General features: G+C 41.9%; 1 protein-coding gene across 2 annotated transcripts in view; it reads left to right on the plus strand.

Annotated features, from left to right (window-relative positions):
* VPS53 (VPS53 subunit of GARP complex) overlaps positions 1-25,023 on the plus strand; it is a 148,747-nt gene that overhangs the window by 44,767 nt on the left and 78,957 nt on the right. Inside the window, exons 5-10 of one of the 2 annotated variants that reach the window (XM_044286498.1) lie at positions 1,508-1,594; positions 3,744-3,859; positions 5,021-5,140; positions 20,624-20,702; positions 21,606-21,749; positions 22,708-22,850. In XM_044286498.1, the coding sequence (XP_044142433.1) occupies positions 1,508-1,594; positions 3,744-3,859; positions 5,021-5,140; positions 20,624-20,702; positions 21,606-21,749; positions 22,708-22,850 (689 nt within the window). The other variant, XM_044286499.1, reaches the window with a different exon arrangement.

The raw sequence follows: 25,023 nt of genomic DNA on the forward strand, positions 1-25,023 counted from the left end.
CAGTGCCAGACAATTACCACTATGCAGTGCCTATATTACTTCCATAGCAGTGCCAGACAATTACCACTATGCAGTGCCTATATTACTTCCATAGCAGTGCCAGACAATTACCACTATGCAGTGCCTATATTACTTCCATAGCAGTGCCAGACAATTACCACTATGCAGTGCCTATATTACTTCCATAGCAGTGCCAGACAATTACCACTATGCAGTGCCTATATTACTTCCATAGCAGTGCCAGACAATTACCACTATGCAGTGCCTATATTACTTCCATAGCAGTGCCAGACAGTTAACCACTATGCAGTGCGCATATTTCCTCCAACAACACCAAGTTCAACAGTGCAGCACAAAATACCTCCCCAGAAGCATCAGACAAATACTACAGTCGAGTCCCAACATAGCCCAAAAGTGAATAAAATGCACGCTGTAACACTGAGGGTACTACAAGTCCCAGCATAGCTTGGAAGTGCACACTGTCGGCACTTGTCCTGGGCCTGATAGGAGAGCTGATATCAGGGGCAGGCTGTACAGGAGGGCAGTCTCCAGGATTCTTCATATTGCCATGTAAATTGCAAAAATGGCAGGGATGTACATAAGAAATGTAATACTGGTAAAGCTGCAAAGTGCTCACATCCCTCTAAAGAGACTGTAATCAAAAGTGAATATAAGTAACACAAAAGAAAAAGCTCAAGCAGTACGGTGAAATGCAGCACCACACGGTATGTGAGTATCACAGCCGTCACAAGTGAATAATATCTGGCGTTATTTTAGAACGACTTTACATCAATCAATAACTTTCTGTTTGTACCAAGTTTTGCTGTGTTCGCCTTTCTCTTGGTGCTGACATGTTGGATGGGACGCAGGAGACTCTGTATGTGACACTGTGATGCTGAGCTCTGTGCAGTGGAGAAGCCCTGATTTAGAAAATAAGATTAGCGTGAGATTCTGTGCAGATTTATTGTTTTAAGCCATGAAAATAATTTCTATTCTTATTAGCAAAGCTTAACGGATTTTAAGCCATAATCTGCTGTAAGCCATTTAAGAAGATTCAGAAAAAATAAATGCATTTACATTAGTGATGTTTAAATTATTTTTTTCATTCACATAAAACATAGTCATTAAGATGCAAAGTTCTCCTCCTTTGAAGGACGATTATGTTTGTTTTGTTTAAACATGAGAAGCCAAAATGCTCATATTTATATAGATAGTATTTAAGGGAATCATGGAATTTACTTGGCAAGAACAAATTGTCCGGCTTTTAACTTGTTTATTATCCTAAATTCTAGATTAGGAAAGTGTTTAGAAGTGAGCAATATTGTATATATGAAATGCTATATACACAGCGCTTTATTTACATTGATACGCTATATGAGTAACATGAGGCAAGTGGACGCTGGCGGGATTGAATACATTGTTCAGCATTTGCATCTTAAATAATAAATACTGTCATCTTCATATAGAATTGATGAATTGTTGATGATCGCTGTTTTTTTACTCGCAGGCTTTGGAAGAGGCTCAGAAAGCTATACAGCAACTGTTTGGCAAGATCAAAGACATCAAGGACAAAGCTGAAAAATCGGAGCAAATGGTGAATAGACTGTTCTTTAGAAGGTGGTCTGAAATGTTAATCGCGCTATACATCAGGGTGGCTTATGATCCCAGCTAAAATCTGCAGCAGACAACTTTATATATTATGTGCGGGTTTTTGGGGGGGTATATTTTTGCGACTTCAAAATGGAAAACTAATGGTGCTTAGCTACTAGACGTGATAAATAACTGAAATAAAAAAAAATAATAATAATAAATTGAGTATCTATCCCAAAATATGTACTTTACATGCATACTGCTTTTGTCCTGCATAGTCGTCTTCTACAGGTTACAAAGGATTCAAGGGTTTGTCCCACAAAGCACACTTATCCCCTATCCATAGGATAGTGAATGTGTCTGATTAGTGGGGGTCTGGCCACTGAGTCCGCCCTCCCCGTCATGAGAATGAGGGCCCCGTTTTGCCTGCACTCCGTTCTGGAGATAGCTGAGCACTGTACTCTGCTTTGTCAGATGTTGGTATGTTCGCTTTTCTCATATATCTATACTTGTTGGTTGTATATTCTTCCCTCCGTTTTGATGTATGTTCTTCTGGGTTTATATCAGCTTCCTTTGGGTACTGTGGTTTCTTCCCACTCTACAAAAATCTACTGATATGTTAAAGGGGTTGTCTTATTTTAGACATTGGTGGCATATTGCTAGCTGATCACGCTCACTCAGCTGTTTTCAGAATTGCCATAGAATCTACTATAGAGCAGGCAGCATCTGTGCTCTTTCACTTTCAGGGGCCTGTTCTGGAAATAGGTTTTGGTCTCTGAGATGGGACCCGTATCTTTCTGACTTTGATCACATATCACTAGGTTATGCCATCAAAGTCTGAGATGACACAACCCTTAAAATTGGTTGGCTATAGTGTCTATAGTGTGTGTATATGGAATCTACATTGTAAGCTCCATTGTGTGGCAGTGTTATATAGGTACCTTGAAATGAAAATGAATAATAGTCATGCTGAGTCCTGTATAATTTCCTCAGGGTGGCCTGCGGTTCTTGGAGTGCTTCTCAGGCGTCAAATGGCACAGTTTTATTGCAGTCTGTAAATTGAATCCCAACTGCAATAAATCAGGGTATGGTCAGTCGCGTGGAAGCAATGGGGAATATGACTTTTTCCCCCAGCAACCTAGCATTAAAGGGGTTCTCTGGGAATTAAGAAAATTAAAATACGTAAATATTACTTTATTATAAATATATTCCCAAATACCTTTCATTAGTTATAATGGCTCGTTTTGTCTAGGGAGCAATCATCAGTGGAAACAAAATGGCCGCCTTTCTATTAGTACACACAAAACCTGTCCCAATCACACAGGGGGACAAGTTACTTTAGTAAACTGAGGTAAAGAGCTGCCTCATCCTTCTCTCCTACTTGTCAGGGATTATGATCCTGAATACAGATGAGAAGATCTTCAGCTGAATCTCTGTAGGAATGGAGTTCATGAGAAGACATTAAGTACAGAGAGAACAGAAAGGACAGACTGTGGTAATGGAGACTGCATACAAGTGCTGCTGCTCATTACCCACACCTTCTCTCTGTACATCTACTCATGAACTTCATTCCCACAGAGATTCAGCTGAAGATTTTATCATCTGTATATTTATTATGAAGTAATATTTAAGTATTTTCATCTTCTTAATTCCCGGAGAACCCCTTTAAACTACTTAATCATTTGTGCTTTTCAGAAAATATTTGGTAATAGATTAAATAACTTTTAAATCTTAGCTTTACATTACAGCCATTTGGTCAATTTTAGAAAATATAAAGATTTTTGCAGGCAAAAGAAGTAGCGTGATATTTTTTTTTCTAAAACTGGGTAATGAACCTGTTTTTCTCTGTGTAAAACAAGACCAGTCATTGACTAGACTAGGGAGCAGGTTGTGGGAAACTATGACTCTACTTTATTTCCAGTATGTAACCTGGCAAAGATATTCATATAATTAGGTTAGGTGCAATATGGGATACATGTATGCCGTGTCGCCTCAGGCGCTCTTTATTACCCCAAGGAATCACCGATTGGTCCGCTTCTTACAGTTTGTACCATAATTAGTGACAATTGAAGTTTACAATTAAATTACCTCCGTTTTCAATTCATTCGCTTTGCAAATTACTGCATTAATCAACATTGTATGCCTCTTCCAAGGTGAAAGAAATCACACGGGATATTAAGCAGTTGGATCATGCCAAGCGCCATTTGACCACCTCAATTACAACGTTGAACCATCTACACATGCTGGCTGGAGGAGTTGACTCACTGGAGTAAGCTTGTTAGCTGTGCTGACCTCATTGATATTTCTGTGACCAGTTTAATTTGTGCCACATGTTTGTTTTCTAGAATTTAAAGGGGTTGTCCCACGAAAAATATTCTACAGTTTTCAAACCAGCACCTGAATCTGAATTCTGGTAATTAAAAATTTAGCATGGCCACTGAATTATTTAATAAAATGTATCTGTATAGCGCCACCTGCAATTATTTTTTTCTTTGTCCTGCTCACTGAGATGGCCACACATGCTCAGTTTCATCCTTCAACTGCCTCCTGAGCTGTGATAGGGAGAGCTGAGACACGCCTCCTGAGCTGTGATAGGGAGAGCTGAGACACGCCTCCTGAGCTGTGATAGGGAGAGCTGAGACACGCCTCCTGAGCTGTGATAGGGAGAGCTGAGACACGCCTCCTGAGCTGTGATAGGGAGAGCTGAGACACGCCTCCTGAGCTGTGATAGGGAGAGCTGAGACACGCTTCCTGAGCTGTGATAGGGAGAGCTGAGACACGCCTCCTGAGCTGTGATAGGGAGAGCTGAGACACGCCTCCTGAGCTGTGATAGGGAGAGCTGAGACACGCCCCCTTAGCTGCTGCAGAAAAGACACTTCCCTTGAGCTGCCAGCTTGATATAAATCTAGCCGATCAATGAATGGGGAGATCTCTGGATCCATGTGAGGTACAGGGCTGGTTCTAGCTTTGCTAGAAAGGTATTGTCATATATATTTTTACATTAGTCATGGGATAACCCCTTTAAGTAGAAGTGAGTCAGCACTCTCTTTTTGATGCTACTAAATCTTCACTTTATTACCAGAAGCAGAATACAGGCAGAGGTAACGCATTTCAGCTAAACAAGTTTTTTTCAAACAAGCTTCAAGGACTGTTCAGCCGAAATGCGTCCCATCTGCCTGTATTTTGTTTGACAATAAAGTGAAGATTTATTAGCAACAAAAAGTGAGTGCTGATCCACTTTTTCTACTTGGATGTATGGGCCTGCAATCTAGGACATGAGCACCACCTTATTCCAGAGTGCCAACTGATTATTTCTACAAATTCTAGAATTGCATCATCATAATAATAATCAGAAATCACTTCTCTAACCACTTAGTGAAATATATATATATATATATATATATTTAAATTTTATTTTTTATTTTTTTAGAGCTATGACTAGAAAAAGGCAGTATGGCGAGGTTGCCAACCTTCTCCAAGGGGTGGTAAATGTGCTGGAGCATTTTCAAAAGTACATGGGCATACCACAGATTCGACAACTCTCAGAAAGGTGAGTTTCTTTGTCATGGTAATCCCTTCCAAACAATAAGGTCTGCATAACCTCATAAATGTCTATCACACATAGTACCACAGCAGCCAGTAGTACCACAGTGAGTCAGTGTTCGAAAATTCTGAAGCAAAGTTTCATTCGTCACTCAGAAGAAGTGTAGCCTTGAGCTATACAAAGCTCCATGGTGGGTAAAAGAATTGGAGATGAGAAAATCTACATGTGTGGCCAGCTTGTTTTTTTCAGCATGTGATTTTAAACTGATATTAGATTATTTGCATAGTTTGTAAGGCTGCAAATAATTTAAGCTGATGAGAGTAGTTTTTGGAACATTTTTTGAGGCAGATTTTCCTGCAGGAAGGAAAAGTATAAGGCCTTCCTTTTAAGCCTCATGCACACGTCCGTGGAACACGGACCATGAGATACCGGCCTGGATTCCTGCTGAGTGCAGGAGCGCACGGCATTATTGGTTGCTATGACGCCGTGTACTTCGTGCCGCCATTGCTGTTCAGTAATACACTCGTATGATCTAAACGAGTGTATAACTGTAGAGCAGCGGCAGCACGAAGCGCACAACGTCATAGCAACCAATGACGCGGTGCGCTCCTGCACTCAGCAGGAATCCAGGCCGGTATCTCACGGTCAGTGTTCCACGGACGTGTGCATGAGGCTTTATATTTTAGATTCCTTTCAAATCGAATTCTGGGTTTGTCTGAAAACCCCCCAGGAATTCTGCCTCAAAACCTCCTTGAAAAAACTGTGTACTTACCCTTATCTTTAGGGAAAAATTCCTTCCCGACTCCAATCGGGCAATCAGAATAACTCCCTGGATCTAGTAGCTATAGCCTGTAATATTATTACACTCCAGAAATACTTCCAGGCCCCTCTTGAATTCCTTTATTGTACTCACCATCACCACCTCCTCAGGCAGAGAGTTCCATAGTCTCACTGCTCTTACCGTAAAGAATCCTTTTCTATGTTTGTGTATAAACCTTCTTTCCTCCAGATGCAGAGGATGTCCCCTCGTCACAGTCACAGTCCTGGGGATAAATAGAGGATGGGAGAGATCTCTGTACTGACACCTGATATATTTAGACATGGTTATTAGATCTCCCCTTGTCTTTTTTCTAAAGTGAATAACCCTAATGTTGATAATCTTTCGGAGTACTGTAGTCCAACCATTCCAGTTATTACTTTAGTTGCCCTCCTCTGAACCATGCTACGTCTGCCGTGTTCACAGGAGACCAGAACTGTACACAGTACTCCATGTGTGGTCTGACTAGTAATTTGTAAAGTGGCAGGACTATGTTCTCATCACGGGCATCTATGCCCCTTTTGATACAGACCATGATCTTATTGGCCTTGGCAGCAGCTGCCTGACTCTGATTGCTTATATTTACTAATTTCTCATGGATGGTAAAAAATAATTATCCAGTGTGAATGGAGTTTAAAATGAAACATAATCTGTCCATCATTGATCTTCATCAATCCTGTAAAAAATTATCGTTCTCAGTGGCATTATATGAAAATCTAAGTCTAGTTTCATACTAGCGTTAAAACCATCCCGCTGGCAGTTCTGGCGGAGTTCATTGTATCTGGCATAGTTGGATACTCCCACTGGAGTCCATTGACTATAATGGGACCCAGTGGGGGTCCGGCCTGTTTCCGGCATGACTGCTGCGATTCGGCCAGACAAAAACCAGCTCTCACTATAGTCAATGGGGCCTGAAGCTATCAATTCCAGTAGGATGTTCCTCTGTTGGGTGAAACAGTGTGAAACTAGCCTAATGTCACTCATCACAACATTTACACACGGCTCTACTGCCTAGCACGTGGTTTTCGCATGAGCTGTTCCTAGGCAATTGTGACCATCCCAAATACTGATTGAGAGTCTATCAAACCACGTTCGTTCGTCACTGGTTATTAAAATTGTGCTGTGTTAGGCGAGAAGTCACATAAGCTATATGCGCGGGCATGGTTCTGATTTTCATTGCAACCAAGGTTTATTTGCGGAGTTTGAATTGTAACACCGCCTATGTTTATTTGGTGACAGCGAACATCAGAATGCATAGACGTGCTTACTCTGATCATGATGTATTTCATTTGCTTTCCCTATACTGTTCTTTGTCTGCAGTGTATTTCTGTGAGACTGGTTTAAACCTCTCCGTTGCACTTCCCAGTGTAATCTCTTTTCAGGCCACCTCCACACTGGTCACAATCAATTCTAAAGTTCAATCGCGTGTCCTACGTCTCCCTCTTATCAGTGGAAACATTTGGAGGCATGGAGCAGTTTAAGGTTTCTCAGGCATTGATCACTTCAGGATAGACGAGAGCTTAGATGCCATCTCTTTTGAAATGTCAATGGGAAACATGATGGATAGTTTAGCTCTGATATTTTTAGTTGTATCTTTGCTGAACCTCCTTCCTGATGTTTACATTTTGATAACCGTTCCATCTGGTTATGATAGGAATCGTGATTTGTGCGGAAATGAAAGGCACACCCTGCACGTTGCTTACATCTCCAGTGTTCAGAATAAGGAAATATATTTAGTGTCAGCCAGAATAAATAGACTCATGGGCAGTTACTTCTAATTTCCCTCAGTGACAACAGCTAAAATTGCCAGATTTGTTCTACGTATAAAATCCATCTTATAAAAACCAGATCTAGGGGTTTTTTTGGTTGTTTTTTTCCTCAAAAGTATGTATCGAGAACCTAGAAAATTATTTGATTCCAGTTTTCCGGAAAAAAAAAAAAAACTGATCTGATCCAGGCCAATCAGCTATTTGAGAAGGCAGCGGAGATTGCATTAATGCCATGGCTTTCTCACAACTTTCCCTAGGCCATGTGACAGGTCATCAGTTAAAAAATCTTGGAAAACCCCTTTAAGAATAATTGAATGGTAAAGGTATATCATCAATCATTATGCAAGCGTTATTTTGATGGATTAGAACTTTTTTTTGTGTTAATAATTTGAAGTGCTTTGCTTAGATTTGTTAATACTTGGTTCGGCTATCTTTGCAGTCGTTTAGATTTATGCCACATTTTTCAGAAAATACTTTACTTGCTCCATTATTCAGGAAACTTGGAGTGGAAACCTGTATTTGTCTACAAAGGTGGTAGTACATTGGAAATGGATAAAAAGGGATTGTCTCATCCGAAATTGACCTATTGTTTGAATCACATTTTTATGTTAAACATGTTTTTTTTAGAATTGTTAGTGATATTTTTTATTTTTTTATTTCCATGTTCCTATTTACAGTAAAAAAAAAAGTAATAAACTCCTGCAGTTTTCACACTGGCCACTAGGTCTAAAATATGTTGAGACTTCCTGTTCCTTGATGGCAGCCACTTGGGCCATAGACACAATAGACTGGAGAACACTACATCGACTTGTATGGGAGATTTTTCTAGGCATGCTCTGTGACCATTGCAGAGGTCAGAAGGGAGTAGATAAGCTGTAATATAACCTATTGTGAATGATGGCTCCTGTTTTATCTACCGTATTTTCTGGCGTATAAGACGACCCCCAACTTTTCCATTTAAAATATATGGTTTGGGCTTTACTCGCTGTCTAAGACTACCCCTGAATGCCCGGCCCCCCCTGTCTTCAAGACGATCTTCTCCAGTCCAGGTAACTGACTGGGATTTGTGGATGGCACTGTTATGAGGAGGGGGATCTGTGATAGGCACTGTTATGGGGAGGGGGATCAGTGGATCACAATGCTATGGGGAGGGGGATCAGTGGATGACACTATATAGCATCTTATGGTATATGTGCCATCCACAGATCCCCCTCCCCATAACAGTGCCATCCACAGATCCCCCTCCCCATAACAGTGCCATCCACAGATCCCCCTCCCCATAACAGTGCCATCCACAGATCCCCCTCCCCATAACAGTGCCATCCACAGATCCCCCTCCCCATAACAGTGCCATCCACAGATCCCCCTCCCCATAACAGTGCCATCCACAGATCCCCCTCCCCATAACAGTGCCATCCACAGATCCCCCTCCCCATAACAGTGCCATCCACAGATCCCCCTCCCCATAACAGTGCCATCCACAGATCCCCCTCCCCATAACAGTGCCATCCACAGATCCCCCTCCCCATAACAGTGCCATCCACAGATCCCCCTCCCCATATCAGTGCCATCCACAGATTCCCCCCATATCAGTGCCATCCACAGATCCCTGTCCCCGCTGCTCAGAGGAGTATACATTTATTAACTGTAATCCATAACTTTAACTTTAAATCAGCGCTCATCTCTTTACTAGGATACCTTACTGTCACCAACGGGAACAGACAGTGTGGGCGGCGCTCACTCACTGATGTCATGCGCCTGCGCCGCCTAGTGGGAGGAGCATGCGTGTGACGTCAGTGAGTGAGCGCCGCCTGCACTACCTTTTACCGGAGCTGAGCGCATGATACCCTAGTAAAGAGATGAGCGCTGATTTAAAGTTACGGATTACAGTTAATAAATGTATACTCCTCTGAGTGGCGGGGCCTTGTATATTCTAACCCCCAGGCAAGCGTCCCTGTCACCATGAGAACGCCTGGGCTTTAGAATACACCATCGAATTTGAGTTTTCACGATCTCACTGAGATCGTGAAAACTCAGATCCAATGGTATATTCTTACCCCCAGGCAAGTGTCCCCGTCACCATGGGAACGCCTGGGGGTTAGAATAAACCCTCGGATCTGAGTATACCCGGCGTATAAGACGACCCCCGACTTTTGAAAATAATTTCTAGTGTTATAAAGTCGTCTTATATGCCGGAAAATACGGTACATAGAGGTATTACCTGTCATTGTACTTCTGCCTGTGATGATAACTCAGTGACCACTGAAAATTTACATGTACACAACAGGAAGTGTCAGCATTATTATTGGGTTTAGTGGCCAGAAGAAAAACGGTCACTGTCACGCCATATTGGATCAAGGGCAAATTTTTCCAGTCATGGGGTCATGTAGCATATTAAAGACAGACAGAATTTTCTCAGAAATCGATTGCTGCAGTCAGATTTGCAATATCTCCTGTGGTTCAAAAGTTATCAACACAGAAAGTTGGAACAACAACCAGAAATGTTCCCTGTGATGCACTGCTTTCTCATATGTTCGATGTGTTGTCCCTGGTGCTGAACTCAGAACTTTGAAGTTTTGAACTTCCTGTGTTGATGACTTTTGAACCATAAGAGGTAATGCAAATCTAATTGTGGCAATCGATTTCTGAGTAAACTCTAGTAATCTTTGATATTCTACATGACCACCTTCCCACTGGAAAAATTGATCCAACGTGGCAGCCATGTTCTGGACATAGCCTATAACAGGGATGCTTAACCTGTGGCCCTCCAGCTGTTGTAAAACAACAATCCCCACCATGCCCTGCTGTAGGCTGATAGCTGTAAGCTGTTGGGGCATGCTGGGAGTTGTAGTTTTGCAACAGCTGGAGGGCCACAGGTTGAGCATGCCTGGCCTAAAAGATAGGCCCCCTCACCCATTACTTGCTGAGGGTATTCAGATATTTCATTTTCCCGTTTGTTTCTGAAAGAAAAGGGTGTCCTGAGACTTTTGACTCAGGAATAGAATATGGAGAGAACACCGCTTTATGTGGACATATAGACCTATTGTTTTTTTAAGTAGGCCCAAAATGATGTGCTGATTAACTTCTTGATATATCTTTATAGGTGTCTTTGCTTAGTTATTAATTTAGGGTGCGATCACACATGTCTTGTAATGTGGTTGAAAATAAAGCCACATATAAAAACCTGCATTTAAAGACGCCTATATTTTTTTCTAATGCTTATGGGTTTTTTACTTACAGGTCCTTCTAAAAAAATTAGCATATCGTGATAAAGTTCATTATTTTCTGTAATGTACCATAAACATTAGACTTTCATATATTTTAGATTCATTACACACAACTGAAGTAGTTCAAGCCTTTTATTGTTTTAATATTGATGATTTTGGCATACAGCTCATGAAAACCCAAAATTCCTATCTAACAAAAATTTGCATATTTCATCCGACCAATAAAAGAAAAAGTGTTTTTAATACAAAAAAATTCAACCTTCAAATAATTATGTTCAGTTATGCACTCAATACTTGGTCGGGAATCCTTTTGCAGAAATGACTGCTTCAATGCGGCGTGGCATGGAGGCAATCAGCCTGTGGCACTGCTGAGGTGTTATGGAGGCCCAGGATGCTTCGATAGCGGCCTTAAGCTCATCCAGAGTGTTGGGTCTTGCGTCTCTCAACTTTCTCTTCCCAATATCCCACAGATTCTCTATGGGGTTCAGGTCAGGAGAGTTGGCAGGCCAATTGAGCACAGTAATACCATGGTCAGTAAACCATTTACCAGTGGTTTTGGCACTGTGAGCAGGTGCCAGGTCGTGCTGAAAAATGAAATCTTCATCTCCATAAAGCTTTTCAGCAGATGGAAGCATGAAGTGCTCCAAAATCTCCTGATAGCTAGCTGCATTGACCTTGCCCTTGATAAAACACAGTGGACCAACACCAGCAGCTGACATGGCACCCCAGACCATCACTGACTGTGGGTACTTGACACTGGACTTCAGGCATTTTGGCATTTCCCTCTCCCCAGTCTTCCTCCAGACTCTGGCACCTTGATTTCCGAATGACATGCAACAGTCCAGTGCTGCTTCTCTGTAGCCCAGGTCAGGCGCTTCTGCCGCTGTTTCTGGTTCAAAAGTGGCTTGACCTGGGGAACGCGGCACCTGTAGCCCATTTCCTGCACACGCCTGTACACGGTGGCTCTGGATGTTTCCACTCCAGATTCAGTCCACTGCTTCCGCAGGTCCCCCAAGGTCTGGAATCGGTCCTTCTCCACAATCTTCCTCAGGGTCCGGTCACCTCTTCTCGTTTTGCAGCGTTTTCTGCCACACTTTTTCCTTCCCACAGACTTCCCACTGAGGTGCCTTGATACAGCACTCTGGGAACAGCCTATTCGTTCAGAAATTCCTTTCTGTGTCTTACCCTCTTGCTTGAGGGTGTCAATGATGGCCTTCTGGACAGCAGTCAGGTCGGCAGTCTTACCCATGATTGCGGTTTTGAGTAATGAACCAGGCTGGGAGTTTTTAAAAGCCTCAGGAATCTTTTGCAGGTGTTTAGAGTTAATTAGTTGATTCAGATGATTAGGTTAATAGCTCGTTTAGAGAACCTTTTCATGATATGCTAATTTTTTGAGATAGGAATTTTGGGTTTTCATGAGCTGTATGCCAAAATCATCAATATTAAAACAATAAAAGGCTTGAACTACTTCAGTTGTGTGTAATGAATCTAAAATATATGAAAGTCTAATGTTTATCAGTACATTACAGAAAATAATGAACTTTATCACAATATGCTAATTTTTTTAGAAGGACCTGTATACTGTATTTGTTCAAAAACGCAATTCATGTGAGTTTTATAAAAAATGTATGTGTTTTTACATGCAGTAAAATGCATGTAATCCGATCTGTAGGCTGCACATCAACTGCAGAGCTGGTGCAAAGTGTGAATCTAGTATTACGGAGCTTCAAATAGTCTACTACCTTAACAACACTGTAGAGTTAAAGCTACCCATGTGAACAGTAATGTATACTACACCCTTCAGCAGTTTATGGTTCCACTTTCCTGCTGAAACCATTCTTCAACAACGAACAACGATCTTCAAAAAGAAAAAGCATCATTAATTATGTTCACTCTAAATTAGATTTCTGTAGCTTTCTATAGACTGTTAAATTTACTCAGCGGCAGTCAGTTATGTGTTTTTGACTACATACAGTACATTATAGTTGTTAATCAGTTTTTTTTTTTTTTTTGCTTAGTATTAGACTGTGTTCACATCATTTCCATTGTTCTACACCATCATAGGAAAAGGAAAATAATGACCGTACCAGATTTATCACCTGATGGACACCAGACACCCGACAATCCCAATTGACTATAAGAGGGTCGGTTTGGTTTCCATCATGTCCATTATACAGCTTCATGCTGCATTATCTTTCTAGGCATCTTTGGTCCATTCTTTGCAGATGTGAACACAGCCTTAGGCCTGATTGACATCACCATTTATTTTTCCGTTAGAAAAAAATATTAAGAAAAGTAAAGAAAAAACGGATCCTGTATTTTAAGCATCCGTTATGCTTATTTAGGGCTCATGGTGGCCGTGATGCGGCTCGCATACAGCGGGTCTGCAATACACGGGCACCGGCCGTGTGCACCCCGCACCACGGATGTGAACCCATTCACTTTGAACGGAGGCACGGATCGGAAGCCCATGGAAGCACTAAAAAGTGCTTCCGAGGGTTTTCTGTCCGTGCCTCCGCATCACAAAAAGTGCGGACCATCGGATGCAGATCGCGGACCCCATTCAAGTGAATTGGTCCGTGTTCCGCATGCGGCTGCACCACGGTCAGTGCCCGTGCATTGTGGACCACAATTTGAGGTCCGCAACATGGGCCCGGCAAGCACACGGTCGTGTACATGATCCCTAATGCACATTTTGCATCTGTTTTAGCCATTTCAGTCTGAGATGCATGAGGACTTTTTTTTTGTCTAAAATAATAGATCTCAGATGGAAATTACTAAATCGGATGCAAAATGTGCATAACTGAGCATAACGGATGCTTTAACATACAGGATCTGTTTTTTCTTAATTTTTCTGTTGTTCTGACGGATCAGAAGAACTGAAAACTAAACAGTGATGTGAAGCCGGCCTTACCTGCCATGTTTGCAGTATGTGTATACAGGCATTGCTTGTTAGATATTAGTAGCACATATATTGTGTGTATGGCTGGGTTCACACCTGAGCGTTTTACAGCGCGTTCCTACGCGCTGTAAAACGCTCAACAAGGAGAAACCAATGCTTCCCTATGGGAATGGTTCTTATCTGAACGTTTTACAGCGCTGTAAAACGCCCGACGCCCCAAGAAGTACATGAGCTTCTTTGGGGCGTCTTGTCGCGCGTTCCCGTACATAGACTTCCGGGAACGCGCGACAATGGGCCTTCGCTTGTCTCTGTATGCGCGATTGCAAACACCCGTACAATCGCGCATACAGAGCGCTCCATCGCGAACGCTCAGGTGTGAACCCAGCGTAAGGGCTTCTTCAGATAATACATTTTCCTGTCTGGGTACTCTGTTTCTCTCGCCGCTTCTCTATAGTTCGCTCTGTGCACCCTGAAAGGGTTAAATGGGCATGGAAATAACTGAAATGGCCTGGAAAGTATTTTACTGAGACATAACAACTGTACCACAAGTCCGTAAAGACCGGCTGCCTCAGCCCCTTTTTATGGTGCTCTCTGCCAGTCCCTGTCTAAAATTTCTGGTAGGCTAAGCAAAAAGAACTTGTGGTTTTGTAACTCGTACTGCTATTTGAAAGCTTGAGGGGAAAAAGATGTGAAAGGCAGGAAAAAATATATATTTTTTCTCACTTGATCTAGATATTGGGTTCCAGGTTTGGATATTCTGAAGCTAATATTCTCACTGGATGTTTTATATGAGGAGACAATCCTGTGCACTTTGTGTTCCCTCATACGGCACATTTATTATAATGTGCTGGAATACTTCTTTTACTTTTTTGTTTTCAAAGAAGAAAACAAAACTTGTCAGTGTCGACTATTCTTGGTTAAAAAAATATAAATGTATTCCTGCATATGAAAGGTTGGCAATTTTTTTTTAACCTTTTCATTGCATTCTAAACTTTTTTTAATTTTTTTATATAGTCTCTATTTTTTCCTTAAAGGGAACCTGTCACCGAGATTTTGTGTATAGAGCTGAGGACATGGGTTGCTAGATGGCCGCTAGCACTTCCGCAATACCGAGTCCCCATAGCTCTGTGTGCTTTTATTGTGTAAAAAAAACTATTTAATACATATGCAAATTAACCTGAGATGAGTCCTGTATGTTAGATGAGTCAGGGACAGGACTCATCTCAGGTTAATTTGCATATGTATCAAATCGTTTTTTTTACATAATAAAAGCACACAGAGCTATGGGGACTGGGTATTGCGGAAGTGCTAGCGGCCATCTAGCAACCCATGTCCTCAGCTCTATACACAAAATCCCGGTGACAGGTTCCCTTTAATTTGTGTAGGGATTAGGGAAACTGGAAGGAAACAAAAAGGGAGATTGTTCTGATTTTACCCAGTTCTGTTTTACAACAGTTATTTTATAAATATCATCTACCCCAGAGGTGTCACTAGGCCGAAACATCTGGGGCTAGGGCTATGGTTCTCTGTGTCAATTTTGGGGCTAGGGCTGTGGTTCTCTGTGTCAATTTTGGGTGGTTCGAGTTGGAGTCGGAGTTGAATTGTTAAGAAATAGAGGTGTCCGAAGTCCCCTGCCCTGATCTTGTACAAATCGTGCAGAGAACACAGGCGTTAGTCTTCTTCTGTTCTGTTCCATTTATGGTAGGTGGATGGTGGAGGGACTTGATGATCTTTTTTGTCCTAGTGTAGCAGGACAGAGGGCTTCTTTTATAGCCTGTCATAGGACTATGGGGAGGAGGTGGGACAAAAGTCTGGTCTCCTGGGGCAGAGAGAGAAAATTTCCTTTTGGTACTTCTCGGTTTTAATAGTAATATTGGACACAATAGGATTTGCTGAAAGAAGGATATTAAAGGGATTCTGTCACCAGGATTAACGCTATAGCAATATTTGTATGTGCCCATTAGTCTCCTTGCTGTGTTTAAAATGATCCCACTGAAACGGTTACTGCTCTGTGTGTGTTAGATTCTTATAAATACCGATCTTATTGATATGTAAATTACCTCTGTCAGGAGCCCAAGGGGTTGTCCCACGATATGTTGGAGCCCAGCTGCGCCCATCGATCCGGAGCCCAGCACTACCTACCACTTAATTTATTCACTCCACTTGCCCTGACGTAATTTCTTCTCAGTGCCGTAGTCCTGCACAGGCGCAGTGGACACTGTAGTCTGCGCCCGTGCGGACTACTAGCAATGGCTTTGACGAGTCAACAGCGCTGGCTCCCTGCGCACCACGCTGCCACCGGAAAAGGGCACATGCGCAGTTGACTCGTCGAAGCCGGTGCCAGTAGTCTGCACGGGCGCAGACTACAGTGTCCACTGCGCCTGTGCGAGACTACGGCACTGAGAAGAAATTACGGCAGGGCAAGTGGAGTGAATAAATTAAGTGGTAGGCAGTGCTGGGCTCCGGATCGATGGGCGCGGCTGGGCTCCAACAGATGTGGGACAACCCTATGGGCTCCTGACAGAGGTGATTTACATATCAATGAGATCAGTTTTTATAAGAATCAGAGCATAAACAGTGGGATCATTTTAAACACAGCAAGGAGACTGATGGGCACATATAAATATCGCTATAGCATTAATCCTGGTGACAGAATCCCTTTAAGGAAGAAATGAATAGTATTTATTTTTTTATGTATTTTCTGTGTTTAGTGCGGAGCATTGCCTAGAGTGGATACAATCATCCACTTCAGAGAGCAGGACAGAATATGTTTGTACTTGTTCAGTGCTGTAAAGGAAGGAAGGCGCCGCTTTAAAAAAAGAAAAAAAAAAAAAAAGCATTGCTGTCCTTCTGAAGTTTACCTGTGACCACCGGGATATTTGCACCTATGCACAGTGCTACATTTGGGGTGGTTAGTAGCTAGTGGTCCACCCCACTTTATGATCTGCCCTCTCTATTGGATGTACTAGTATGGACTAGGGGATTTAGTGTAATATACGGTTGTGAAAAGGTATGTGACAAAATATGTTGGCATAAACATTGTTTTCCAAATTTCAACAAATGGAATTGCATTTTAGTCCAAATACTAGGTCTGATATTGATATAAAATGTAAGAAGCATAATTTGTACATTTTTGTTTCTTCCAAAATAAATTTTTTGACTGTCCTCCAAAAGACTGATCAGTATTGCTGTAGAATGTGGATACACTTAAGCCTTGAATTGATTATGGTATGAAATGAATGCTAATTGTCTGAAACAAAGGGTATTATATTATATCACTGCTTAAAGGGGCTATTTTTGCACACAGACATAGACCTGGTAAAAATGTAGCGACAAATCTGCTCCATTAAACATTTTATATGTTGCTTAGATTTTTTTTTGTTTCTTGTATAAGCTGTATAAAATCTGCATAAACATACAAGTAATACTTACAAAATAACCAGAAACAAGTAAAACCTTATTAAGTACTGTCATCCCAATTATCAAATCAAACCGTTGTATGTTGAAACATTAAAGGGGTTGTCCAGGCTTTTTTTACTATTGATGACCTATCCTCAGGATAGCTCATCAACATCAGATCAGATCGGGGGGTCTGATACCCGGCACCCCTGCCAATCAGCAGTACGAACAGACAGTGCCACCTCTCTTCCTGTCCACTGCTGCTTTGCCATAGACAGCATTGGTGAACAGGATGGGAGATGGCACGTGCTCACTGTGAGCGCTGTCTCCTCGTACAGCTGATCGGCGGGCATGCTGAGTGTTGGACCCCCCGCCGATCTGATATTGATCACCTATCCCGAGGATAGGTCATCAATACTAATAGCCTGACAACCCCTTTCAAAAGCTATGTACACCTTTTACGGGGCAATTTTTTTTATTATTGAATTGTATTCATTTTGAGCTAAAAAAAAACATATTTTTTTTTCAATTGGTCTTTATTAAAAATATGGAGCCCTTTTTTCCGTACATGGCTAAGATGAGCGAGCAGCAGCCTCTGGATTTTCTCTCTTTTCCATCAGTTGGGGAGCTGACGTGCTCCCTATCTCTGCTCTCTGACATTATAAACACTAATTATAGCTCAGTTGTTATTTTACTGATAAGAATGTGGCTTAAATGAGTAGTTTAGAGACAAGATTTATTAGATGGCCGGCACAAAGTGAAAGTACCAGTCACACACTTAGTAAAACAGTTAACCCTTTGTGACCGAACGGCTCAATATTTTTAATAAAGGCCAATTGAAAATATGGATTTTTTCCAAAGATGAGTAAAATGCAATCATAAACAAAAATTTACTCCAAAGGTGTACATAGCCTTTAATGCTATGGAAAAAGAGTACGAGTACAGTATTTGGTTTCATTCATTGCCCAAAAAAAAGAGGATTAAAGCAAAGACAGGTTAAATAGAGAGGTGTGTTTTTTGTTTTTTTTTGGGGGGGGGGGGTGAACAAGTGTAGCGCTGCACTGGTTGGGGTTTTTATACACTGTACTGTAAATGTACAGGGGCTCTCCTTTTACTACAGTAGACTGCATTACCAGAAGCTTGCACACAATGCCGTTACCGCAGGTACAGTACATTACTCACCCAATCAGTGTTCCCGGTACCGTGCACTGTAAAGCACACTGATTGGCTGTTGCACTGTGCTACAGTTAAACATATGCTGATTGGCTGTATATTCCAGACATCCAGGCATGTGCCACAGACTTCCGCTGCTGCCCAGGTGCATCTAAGTGGTGGTCTGCACGGAACTTGCTGAATATTCCTGCCAATCAAAATTTGCAACTGTGTGCCAGTGTGCGGGAGCATTGGAAGTTGAGCCTGGAATCAACTAACCATCGCCCATGAGAGGTCATCCTAAGTTGAAATAAATCGAATGTTAAGTGCATTGTAAGTCGAGAAATTGGTGCATTCAATTTACATTCTGTATGAGGATGGATGCTGAGCTTGAGGACTTGAGACCAAGTCACAGGGTCGTTTGTTGTCTTATTAATGGTCAGAGGATAATAATCATATAGTAGAATTTTTTTTATGAAAATAAAGACATTCGAATTCTAGGGAAATAGTGGCGGTATTTGCTAAGTATGTGTGGCATCTGTTACAGGCTTAAATGGGTTGTCCAAGATAACTAAAAATATCAGACGAGCCCTCCAATGGCCTGAAATAAAAAATCATTGTATACTCACCATGTTCTCCAGCACCGTTCACTGTAACGCTGGTCCTCTCCTCCAGCTTATTTCTAAACTGCAGCGGTAGGTTGCTGGTACAGTATATGGCACCTGATCGTTGTAGGCAATCACTGTCCTCCGTGAGCTAACGCTAAGGAAAGTGATTGGCTTTAGCAGTGAACCCGTACATCACAGTGTTGGTGACATGCAGGTGTGCGGCATGTGACCACTGCATCCAATAACTGTCCCATTCTTAGACCTCTGAGTACACCGATTGTGCATCTATTTATGGCATGTGCAATACTTAAATTTAACTGAGTGGCACTTCACTAGGACTCTCATCAATGGTATTAACACTTCAGCCGTTGTTCATACATACTACAGGTAATCTCTTTAATTAGATGGCCCGAATAGTAATTGCTAGTACTACTTTCAAGCTCATTATTGTCTTTCATGATAGGATTCTGAAGGACATACCATTGTTTAAGCTTGATTTAAATTAATGGATCACTGAGATTTCAAATAACTTTTCATATGTCTTCCACCCACTAATCATATCCAAGGTTTTGATTAGTGGGAGTCTGAGTGCTGATACCCCCACCAATTGCTAGACTAAAGAGAGAGAAGTGCTTACATGCGTACATTTTCTCTTCTCGCTGCCGGAGATGAGGTGATTCGATGTTCTTGGTTCCCTCTTGATTCCATCTTCTTCAGTAAAGAGAACACGCGCTGGTTGAGTGCTTCTCTCTCCTTGTTCTATCAGTCAGTGGGGGTCTCGGCACTCAAACCCCCACCAATCAAAGCCTTTAATGTCATAATAACATATCAAAAGTTTTTGAAAGTGCAGTGACTCTTTACCCGAATGTTCTTCTGACAAATGCTCTTGGGAAATCATATTGAAATGTTACTTTCTAGAGTTTTCTCATTTTGGCTGGCTGGACATGACCGGGTTTTGTTCAGGTTTTCAGATGCAGTTTTGAAGCTGAAACAAAGTGTGTATTCAAAGAATATGCCTGTTAGGACATGTTCTGATTTTTTGCGGAACGGAAGTGCGGACCCGGAAGTGCGAATCTCTAATTCCGTGTCCGGGCAGCACACCGTGCTGCCCCGTAGAAATGAATAGGTCTGCAATTCCGTTCCGCAAAATGCGGAACGAAATTGCAGACGCGTGAATGGAGCCTAAGAGTTAATGTTTACCCTCATTATGCATACCTTTTCATTTAGGTAACTTTAAATATTCATATATAAATAAAACAAAGATTTTTTTTCACAGAATCAACTATCCATAGGTTAGGAGATAAGCATCTGGTCTGTGGGGATCCCACTGTTGGGATCACAAGAATCCCATGCACCAGTATGAATGGGGCAGCAGGTCTCTAATGAACTGCTGAGGATAGCGGAGTATGGTATTGCACCACCTTGTGTTCAGACTGTATAGCAACGTACATGTCCATCTTCTGAGCTGAGTGCTGCTGGTCATGCATGCTTGGTCACTTTCCCTACAGCCATGTCTCTATATACTGATCCTCTGGGCAATGCAGTGCAGCTAATAGAAATAACAATAGAACTGCCATGCAACTCACATTAATCTTAAAAAAATATTTCTTGCCAGGGTTAAAGCTGCACAGACTGAACTGGGGCAACAGATACTAGCGGACTTTGAGGAAGCATTTCCATCACAGGGCTCTAAGGTAATTATTTTCAGAAAGCCATTCTATTCAATAGTGATGCCTAAAGGGATTCTGTCATCAGAATTTAGGCCTATAAGCTAAACATATGGCCGGGTCCCTACTAATACACAGAATCCTAACGTGACCTTATCAAATGCACCTGTGGCTCTATAATCATATAAAACAGGTTTATATAACCTATCACTCACATCACAAATGTGTCCAAGGGGACGTCTCACGATGCTGGGTGCCCGGCTGCAGCCATTTCCTTTCGGTGCCCAGCGCCGCCCTTTGAATTGAAATTGCCGCCCTCCCCTTCATTAGAGCCGCCTCCTCAGCCAGATCGCACAGGCGCATCAGGTTATACCTAGTGCGCACGCGCGGGAACTCCTGGCAGCGGCCTCGTTATGCGAAGTGCACTGGCTGGTAGAATTAGCCTCTATAACTAAATGAATTTTGATTATACAATGGTCTCTCAAGTTACAATATTAAAAAGTCGTGTACTATGCTTTTGCATCCCCCCCCCCCCTCCCCAAACATATATGTTAAACATGGGGCAAAAATGTGATGTGAATCCACGACCGTATAAATGGGTCTGCATCCATTCTGAAATTTTGTGCTGCAAAAGATGTGGACAGCACAGAGTGTGCTGTCTGCATCCGTAGTTTTGTTTTGCCAAAGAAAAATAGAACATGTCCTATTCTTGTCCGCAATCGGCCATGGTGGCCATCTGAGGTCTTGTATGTTTAGTCTAGTTACAACATACCGATGGCCGAGGAAAAACAACTGTGTTTTATTTACTGCACTATAGAATGAAAATGTTTTTATTTTTTACAAATCTAGTAAATAGCTTTTAACTTTGCTTGCAGTTCCAGTTAAATGAACCAGTACTTACGTTTTTAGCTTTTTTGTTGTCTGAATTAGAGATCCGGGGGACCCAGTAACGTCCTACGTGATGCCTGCTTGGTAGCCAATGTTTTGGATGTAAGGATTAAACAAGAGATCATCAAGAAATTTATCAGGCAGCATCTGTCTGAATACTCGGTCCTCTTCCAAGAAAATCAAGATGTAAGTATGCCTTTGGTTGTTCGTGATGAAGAGTAACTTATATTGCCTAAAGTACTTAAATGGGTTGTCCAACTTATTTTTAAAGTTCTCCAGAGCACCTAAATGTGTTAAAATAAAAGAATGTGTACTCACACCATGGTCCCCACTGTTTCCAGCACTGCAGCCCCAGTCTGTATTTACAGTATATTTGCTGCGGTGGGGTATTTGTGTGTGTGTATATATAGCTCTGTATATGGCTCTCTCCCGGGACCCCCTACTTTTCTCTATTAATCCTCCTTCTCCTTCTGCTTTCTAAAACTCCACATGGAGTAAATCGACTTCATCATCTCACTCAGCTCCCCCAGAACTCTCAATCACAGTTACTGGTTCCACATTTTCCCCAGTCTTATGGTCCAGTGCCTTGTGATAACATTCTACCTTATCCTTCAAACCACACATCTAAGCCCTTACCAAGTCCTGCCACCTCCAGCTCATAGACATTTCTTGTATCCTTTTTTTTTCTTCAACCCTGAGTCAACAAAGAAATGCTAGTGCATTGTCTAAACTACTGCAACATCCTTCTTTGTGGCCCCCCCATCTAACAATCTTCTGCCCTTTCATCCATCTTCTCTTGTCTGCTCCTCACACCATCGTGTACAAGATTTCTTCTGTGCATCCCCCATACTCTGGAATTGACTACCCCACCACCCAAGCTTTCAAAAACAATATGAAAACTACCTCTTCAGTAAATCTGCTTATGGGCAGAGGTTGTCCTGAGTAGACACCCCCTTTAACTAAGAGACCAGACTATTTTCTGCTTTTTACACTGCTTAATTTTGGATCTGATTTTGGCTTGTTCGTGGATGTCAAAACCATTGTCACGCTTAAACAGTGATTACCAGAGGAAGTCCTGGTAAGGCGAATTTCCTAATTTTACCAATCTTCTGTTTCTGCTTGCTTACACATGTTTACATGTCAGGTCGCGTGGCTTGATAAAATTGATAGACGCTACGCTTGGATTAAACGTCAGCTGGTGGACTATGAAGAGAAGTATAGTCGCATGTTCCCTGTAGACTGGTGCATGACTGAACGCATTGCTGTGGAGTTTTGTCATATAACCAGGTAAGTTCAAAACGTAAAGTAATCATTTGTCAACACTGGCTTTCCTCAATTTTCTAAAATAGTTATTAGCCCCTTCCCGCAAAAATTACGTAACTGCACATCCAGATTGTAAGTGCTTTACTGTTGCAGCTGCAGTTTATAGCCTCTCCTGACATGTATGTTTCAGTAACTACTTGCATTCCCCATGTATTACCAATTCTGGAGCATCTATTCCTATGTCTCTCTGATGTGCTCATCTTCTATTATTACTATTATGAATTGCCAGCAGTCTGCTATAATGGTCCATCTGGGTGCCACCAGGTGGGAATGAGTGCCTGCAGAGTCTGACATTATCCAGTCAGTGCTGTCAGTGGCAGAATGTGAAGGGACACACACCCAGATGGACCTTCATTTTAAACTGCTAGCAATTCATTCAGAACTTCTAGCAGGATTGATAAAATAATAGCACAACTTAAGCTCCATTCACACGTCCGTGCTGTGTTGCGGATCCGCAACACAACCGCCCGGCACCCCTATAGAAATGCCTATTCTTGTCCGCAGCTGCGGACAAGAATAGGACATGTTCTATCTTTTGCGGAGCTGCAGACACGAAGATCGGGGCCGCGCTCCGCAATTGCAGATGCAGACAGCACACTGTGTGCTGTCCGCATCCATTCCGTCCCCATAGAGAATGAATGGGTCCGCACCCGTTCCGCAAAATTGCGGAAGGGATGCGGACCCATTTTGCGGACGTGTGAATGGAGCCTTAGAGTCATAAGAATAGACACTCCAGAATTTTTATTATATAGGGAATTAAAGTAGTTAACAAAACAGACATGTTAGGAAAGGTGAAAGGTCCCCTTTAACTACTTGGATTCTGCGGTCAGTAGCAACTAAATGGCTGACCCTTACCCTATCTTCACCCCACCATTTTGAACGCAAGATGCTGATGGTTGCTATGGCAATAGTAGCCCTAACTACTGAAGCTTATTAGGCTCTGCCTAAGCAGTGTCTAATAGGTTTACGGTCAGTGTGTAACTGACAAGTATAGTACACTTGTATAGTATTGAAGTAATACTAGTATATTATTGAAGTATATAAAAGAATATTGGAATTTCAAGTCCCCAAAGAAAAATATTTAGAACACATTTCAGATCAAATAAAAATTGAAACTACTTTGAAGAAAATTGAAATTACTTTTTTTCTCCCCTCATCAAAGCCATCTAGTACTGGAAAAGGTCAAAAACCGGAAGTATAAATTATCACATTATTTATCCTGCAGCATCAAAAATAAATTCAGAGTTGCCTTTTTTTTTGTCTCCTTGCCTCACAAACAACATGATAAAATGCAATCTATATCCCAAAGCGGAACCAAAGATTCGGGTTCAGCTCCCATTGAGAGACCCAAGGGAAGAATTCCTGGAAAATACACCATACCCAGAGCATTCTGCATTTTGACAAAAATGCGCAAACACAGCACAAAAAATGATGTGCAAAAAAAAACAAGCTGTGTCTAGTGAATTTGATAATTCACTATAGACTTTAACACCTGAATGCAAAAAAAAAAAAAGCAAAACGCTGGAAAAAAAACCCAGCAAAAAATGTCCCTAAATAACTGTGTTTAAAATCAGCCTAAAGAGTTTATCCTGCAACAAAAATGTATCACGTATCCATAGTATAGGTGAAAAATGTATGATTACTGGGGGAGCAACCGTTGGAACGACCATGGATCACTAGAATCGGGGTCTGAACTTCCCATTTCTGAGACATTTGACTAAAGTGGTGCCCAAGCATGCATTTTGATGCTTTATTTCATGCCTTAGGGACTGCCGTGGATAGCTGAGTACTGCTCTTGGCCATTTGTCAGTCCTATAGACTGAATGGAATGGCTGGACGCATGTGTGACCATTGCTCCCTTGAATTGCCTCTAGAATTGGGGGCTGGGGATCCACTGTACTAGTGAATTGTGTGGATTACACAAATTTAACCTCCACTGATCATTCGTTTATGACTAGCCCTGTGGATAGGTGACAAGTGTTTTTCATGGGTTGTCCCTTAAAAAGGGTTTTATGGGTGTTTAATATTGATGACCTATCCTCAGGATAGGTCATCCATATCAGATCGGTCCAACACCTGGCATCCCAGAGATCAGCTGTTTGAGGTGGCAGCTTACCAAGTACAGTGCAGATCAGAT

Source organism: Bufo gargarizans, chromosome 3 (genome assembly GCF_014858855.1).
Source record: "Bufo gargarizans isolate SCDJY-AF-19 chromosome 3, ASM1485885v1, whole genome shotgun sequence".
NCBI lineage: Eukaryota > Metazoa > Chordata > Amphibia > Anura > Bufonidae > Bufo > Bufo gargarizans.